General features: G+C 46.8%; 1 protein-coding gene across 1 annotated transcript; it reads right to left on the bottom strand.

Moving 5' to 3' along the window:
* On the bottom strand, nt 1-5,980 carry bmp2b (bone morphogenetic protein 2b). The gene is made up of 3 exons (XM_049590308.1): nt 5,560-5,980; nt 4,279-4,646; nt 1-1,178 (listed from the first exon to the last, which is right to left on the bottom strand). The coding sequence occupies exons 2-3, from the start codon at nt 4,631-4,633 to the stop codon at nt 265-267; spliced, it is 1,269 nt and encodes a 422-aa protein (XP_049446265.1). The 5' UTR covers nt 4,634-4,646; nt 5,560-5,980; the 3' UTR covers nt 1-264.
* Between the last annotated feature and the right edge of the window lie 20 nt (nt 5,981-6,000).

Raw genomic sequence — 6,000 nt, 5'->3', positions numbered from 1 at the left:
TTGCACCCATTTGGAAATGTACATCAGAAATACATTTTCAAAACCAGTAAAGGAATATTCCTCTGATTAAAATATTTATTTTTCCCAACTTTACGTAGACATAAATATATTCATATATAGTTTTTTTTCTTCTTCCACAATAGCTCTGTTTTGTCTTTCATATAAATAAACGTCTTCATTGGGAAACCGGGTGTCCATAATAACCTCTGATGTCTCTTTCAGTCTCTCTCTTGCCCACTGTCTCTTTCTACCCATGTCAGTTTCTCACCGGCAGCCACATCCCTCCACCACCATGTCCTGGTAGTTTTTCAGGATGACCTTCTCGTATTCATCCAGGTAGAGCAGGGAGATGGGGCTGAGGTCAGTGGGCACACAACAGGCTCTGGGGATGTTCGAGTTGACTGAGTTGACCAGCGTCTGCACAATGGCATGATTGGTAGAATTGAGGTGGTCTGCAAGGGGGAACGGACATTCCCCATGGCAATAAAAGGCGTGGTAGCCAGGGGGCGCCACTATCCACTCGTTCCACCCCACGTCACTGAAGTCCACATACAGGGCATGCCTCTTGCAGCTGGCCTTGTGCTGGTGCTTCCTGCGCTGTTTGCGGAGCGCCGCTTGACGTTTTTCCCGTGTGTGGAGCACCGAGTCCCCACGGCCATCATGGCCGTATGTCACCAGCAGAGGCCGAGCCTGAGGCCACGAGTCCTGGTCCTGGTGCAGGGACCGGCTCACCCTGACGTGCTTACTACGTCTCTGGGCATGCTCCCCATCCATCTCCCCCTCCTCTGGGTGAAGCACCTCCACCATGAAGCCATGGTTGTGACCTTTCCCAGAGGTCCACTGAGATACAGCGGGGCTGACGTCAAAGCTCTCCCAGCGGCTCAAAGAGTCCTGCACTAGCCGAGTGTCCAGCAGACGCACCAGAGGCTCCCTACCTTGAGTGGCAGGAACTCCGAATATCTCGAAAATGTTGATGCGATGGAAGCCGCCAGCGGGAGCGCTGACACTGGTGCTGCTGTTTCTGGAGCTGTTGCTGGGGGGCGCCGCTCCCATGACCTGATCCCTGTAGACACGCAGCTCTGCAGAGGTGATGAGCTCCTCGTCAGGGATAGAAGTGAGGTTGAAGTAGAACTGCTGGGTCGTTTTTCCTTTAAGTCTGGCCAGGGCCTCCATAGACTCTACAAGAGATGGCACAGAGACAAACAGAGTGTAAGAGGATATGGGTGTGAGACGCATGCCAAGGATGAAACAAAGAGTGTATGCACGGTGCAAGAATGAGAAACAACATCTATGATTAAAGCCTAGTTCGCCTTATGGATCCTCTGTGAGCAGCGAAACCTTGGCTAAGAACGGTTTATCACATGGTTTCTCTTTCTCTCTCTCACATACACACATACACACACATACACACAACTTGCAGCCTTCTTTCTGCGCAGCCAGCCAAGCTGCCACGTGGTTATGCTGAGTGGGTGTGGGCCATTGTCACACAGGGATAACACACACATCAACACTCTGCATGCATGATTCAGTGTAATATTCTCAAGGTAATGTAACACCGTCATTAGTGTCACACTCATAAATTTACCTGGCTAACTGTCAGAAGATGAAAGCAGCGCGCTTCCATCCATCGATAAGATCAGACATGCTTGTCAGCCTGCCTTCAAATGACACATTTGCCCTATGAGAACTGGCTGCTGCACACAATTCCCACATGAAAAAAACACTGTAGGATATATTGAAGCACAATGAACAAAAGAGCAAAATCAATACAAAGCTGATTACAGGAAGTTTAACTGTTGCATTAACCTTTGCAGAACTGGCTGGCTCTGAAATATCACAGGTAAATGTTGCAACGGGAAGGTTACATAGGAAGCCATTATTGCTTAGGGTTCAGTGTTTGATATTTTATTGTTAACTTTATTGCAGCTCTAAGCTTTGAAATGCTCTCGTCTCTAAAAGTGCATTTAAGACATCTATTAAAAACGTCCCGAGGCATTTGAAAGTCATACATGTATACTTAAGCTCATCGGTATTCCCCTCCATATCGTACTGTAAATGACAGAAATCTTAGTAAAAGCTGCAATTTTCTTTGAGGCAGCTCCACTTTGAACTCTGTATGAAGTTCACAGATGATGTATAGACACACTTTTTAATCTGTTTGGTGTGGTAAAATAAACACAAACTTTGAACTCTGCGCTGTTTCAAAGGAGGCATTTAGGAAATTCCACCATCTCATCCTAAACCTCCCTCCAGAGGCACAAAGACCTCAATTAGGCCTATCACTCCTCATTTGATGTGGGAAAGCCCCCCGTCTCTCGTTCCCTCTCCTCTGTCCCCAATCCCTCTCTTTCTTTCCCTCCCCAATTCCCAAATCCCCTTCTCCCTCTGTTCTCTCAGCCCCCCAAATCCTCTTTTCTTTCTGTCTCCTGCTCTGTCAGTCTTCCTCTGTTCCTTTCTCACTCTCTCCCGTCTGTCTCTCCTCTGAGGAACGGCTGTGTGAACAAGTCGAGGCTTGTCAAAAACGTGTGAACCACAGATATGAGTGTATCAACATTCCTAATTTCTTTTCGCGCTGCATGCCAAAACAAAAGATAAAGGCTAATGTTGGGTCATTCATCACGGACCTGTCTCAGTCAGCCACTTCCTGTGTAATAGTGGAAATGTTCTATTTGGCATGGAAAATGGTTATTTTTGAAAACCGATAGGAGTGAAACTAATTATCCCAGTGAAATTAATATCAGCAGGCAGATGTGATGAATGATTAGAGCTACTCACTTTGATGTGCTGCACTTACATCTGTAGATACACGCTTATTATATGGAGTAGCCATCAATTGCACGTCTCCTGACATGGGAAGACTAACAACCCCGCAGCTCTGTTAGCATAGGATGAAAGAGCCAGGGGAGCATGTGTAAACACAGTCTGAACACATTCGTAATGGCCGGTGGTGTCAAGGTGTGTGCTGGCCGGGTGCAGAGGTTTCCAGTAGTGGGCAGGGAGCAGTCACTCAGCTCGGCTGCCCGGGCCAGGCTTGTTTGTAGTGTGTCAGTGTAGCCACTGGGTGTCATTGCACTAGGCCTCTGGAGAGCACCCAAGCAACCACTCAACCACCCCTCTGACTCACCCCTGATGGAAACTTCCCCACTCAAACACTTAGGACTCTGTATAAGGACTCTGTGTAGAGCCCCTATGGACGCAGTAACTCGCATGTTGTAAAAACTGGAACATGGGACGTAGGAAATTGAACAGTGTACACAGAGTCGCTATATGTTTGACATTGAAGTTATTTTTTTAATCCTACATAAATCATTTTGATATTACGACCAGGTGCACCACTCCACTGCTCAAACTTAATATACAAATAAAGCATCAGTCATGTTTAAATTTCACCTGTTGGATTATTTTAGACAGCTTAAAATAATCCACTTCATCAGCAACATTGTGTAAACACATAGTGTATGAGTGGTGAACTAATACACTTCATCCAGGACTTTCACTGTGTGAGCCTTATTCATCTGAGCAGCACATGTTAACTTGGAAGTAAAACGGAATTGAACTGAAACACCCGAATTCAACAATCAGCGCGTATCCAGCATATAAACTAAGTGAGCAATTATGGTGTTATTGGAACGTGCGTAATGGCGCACAGCGCGGAGAGAGAGGGGGGGATTTGGAAAGAATAAGGCGCGCACCCCCTCCTCCCCCCTTTTACTAATTTCAGTCCTGTTAGAAGTGACTCAGAATCCAGTCTGACACGATGACTTTGTCATAATGCGTGTTAGTATAATGTCATGTCTTGTGTTATTGAAGTAACAGGGTGATGACTATCACCTGCGCAAAAGGCACACCGCCCTTTATCCTGCTCCTGTGGTGCGTGTCTGGAAAAACTGTTTTCAGAGCCCACGCAAACACCATCAATTATTAAGAAACAAATTACCCCAGGGATACCACCGCCCCTTGATGTTTTGAAGCCTGTGACAGCTGCGCCAGGGGCATGTTTGGTTAAAGGTTGCATCACTACATATATGAGGGTTAATTTAATTGTGCGTGGGGGCGCGTGTTTGTAAATCGTGTCAGTGACTTTAAAGCAAAACTTATTAAAGAGTCACAAATAACTTGGACGCGTGTCACCTGTAAATGACTAACGCTCCATAAAACAGTGAAGACTCTGAAGTTCAGTCTTGACGCACTGAGTCATGTTTAAATATAGGTTTGGGTTGTCTGAGAGAGCCGAGGAGCTCTCCGGCTGACAGGTAAAGGTATGTCACTAATACATACCTTCATGGTGAAAGCTTCTAATCGTGTTGGCCTTGCTGGCGGCTCTCTCTGCGTGTTTCCCCATGCTCTTGGGTCGTTTAGTGCTGTGGTCTCCGTTCGCTGAGTGCATGCGGTAAAGGTCCACCATGTACTGCGGCACCACGGCTTGCTTGCTCGGGGTCGGCCTGCGCCTCAGTCCAAACATATTGAGAAGCCGAAGCTCAAACTCGTTGAGGAAGCTCTCCGACTGCTCTGGGGTCTGCTTCCCGGATTCGCTGTATTTCCTCCGGCCGACCTCGGGGATAAGTCCCGTAGCACCTTCCAGCAACACCTGAGCGAGCAGCAGTACCATGAGAGAGCGGACCACGGCGACCATGATCAGTCAGTCCCTGTGGAGAAAGTTGGTTTGTGTCAATACACTGGCGCTGAGGTATTGACATGAGGTAGACACAGCAGGGGCTTCACTGCAGCATTCTCCAAACTGTGTGTGATCCCCCCCATACAGTAGGAATGATTGAAGGAGAGCAGCTTAAAAAGGGAAGACACCTCTTCACTTTGAAGTAGAACAAAAAAGGGAGCTGTGAATAACAACCCCGCCGGCAATATAGCGCGTCTAACTGAGACACAAGATTGATCTTAACATGGACAGAAACATGAAAATATCAAGGTGAGGAAGTTATGAAAGTAAAAAAGGGGGGGAATGACACGGGAGAGGGAAATCAAAGAAAGCTGCGGGGGAGACTGCAGACATAAAGTCTCCAATTAAACGAGATAAGAAATCCCGTTTTACTGAAGTGATATGAAAAGAAATGCAAGTGTGCGTGGCCCCGAAAGATCACAAGAGGCATGAAAGAATGCTGGAGAAAGAGTAAGAATACACAGCAGCAGCAGGAGAGGCAGTCAGACGGTGCTACAAGCGTCTATTTGCAGAGGCTTTGACGGTCATGTATAATCATAAGGGATAGAGTTACTTCAAGAGGCTCGCAGGTGTTAGATCTGACGTGCGTACCAGAGCCAGATGTAGCCCGGGACAAGACATCAAAAACTAAGTATCATCTGAGTAACACAACCTCCAAAGGAACAACTTTTAAACTGTATTTCTCTTTTCACTGCGTTTTCCCCGAAGTTCAAAATGGGAACTTTTACGCACACACCCTGTGAGCATATATAGTGGCACAACTGCCGATTTCCACTTGTAAAGTAAACGTTTCCTCATAAGCAAGTTATTTTATACTTGTTAACATTTTGAGATTTGGTTTCTTTTGAGAACTTGATAAATAAAGTGTAATAGTTTTATTTTACCTGACGAGGAAGCGCTGTGTCCGGTCGTCGTTCCACCTTGGGGCTCCGATAAATTCCACATTAATTCGTGTTTAATCCACGCTGCTTCTCCTTGAGGGACCAAAGACAGCCCATGCCCTTCGCCGATCGCCTCTCGCACATATTCTCACCAGCTGCAATTCGGGTTAGGTCTTGGTCAGCACGGAAAGAAGGGAAAAAAATATGTTAAGTCTATGAGGAAGCGGGTTCGCGTAGGCAGGACCGATCTAAGTATAAAGCATCTTGGTTGAACATCTTTAAAAACACTTCGCCGAGACAAAAGTTGAGAGGAGCTGGCGTTGAGGGAGAGATAAGCGCACTCAAGTGTCGCTCCTTGGACCTTGTTGCTTCGAGTTGGGGAGCGCGTCGCCTCTCCTCTGTGCGCCACAGCGTAGTGGTTGAATTGATTGGTGCCTTCTCTTC

Source organism: Epinephelus fuscoguttatus, linkage group LG11, assembly GCF_011397635.1.
Source record: "Epinephelus fuscoguttatus linkage group LG11, E.fuscoguttatus.final_Chr_v1".
NCBI lineage: Eukaryota > Metazoa > Chordata > Actinopteri > Perciformes > Serranidae > Epinephelus > Epinephelus fuscoguttatus.
Note: the sequence above shows the minus strand (reverse complement) of the source record. Positions and strands in the feature narration are given on the sequence as shown.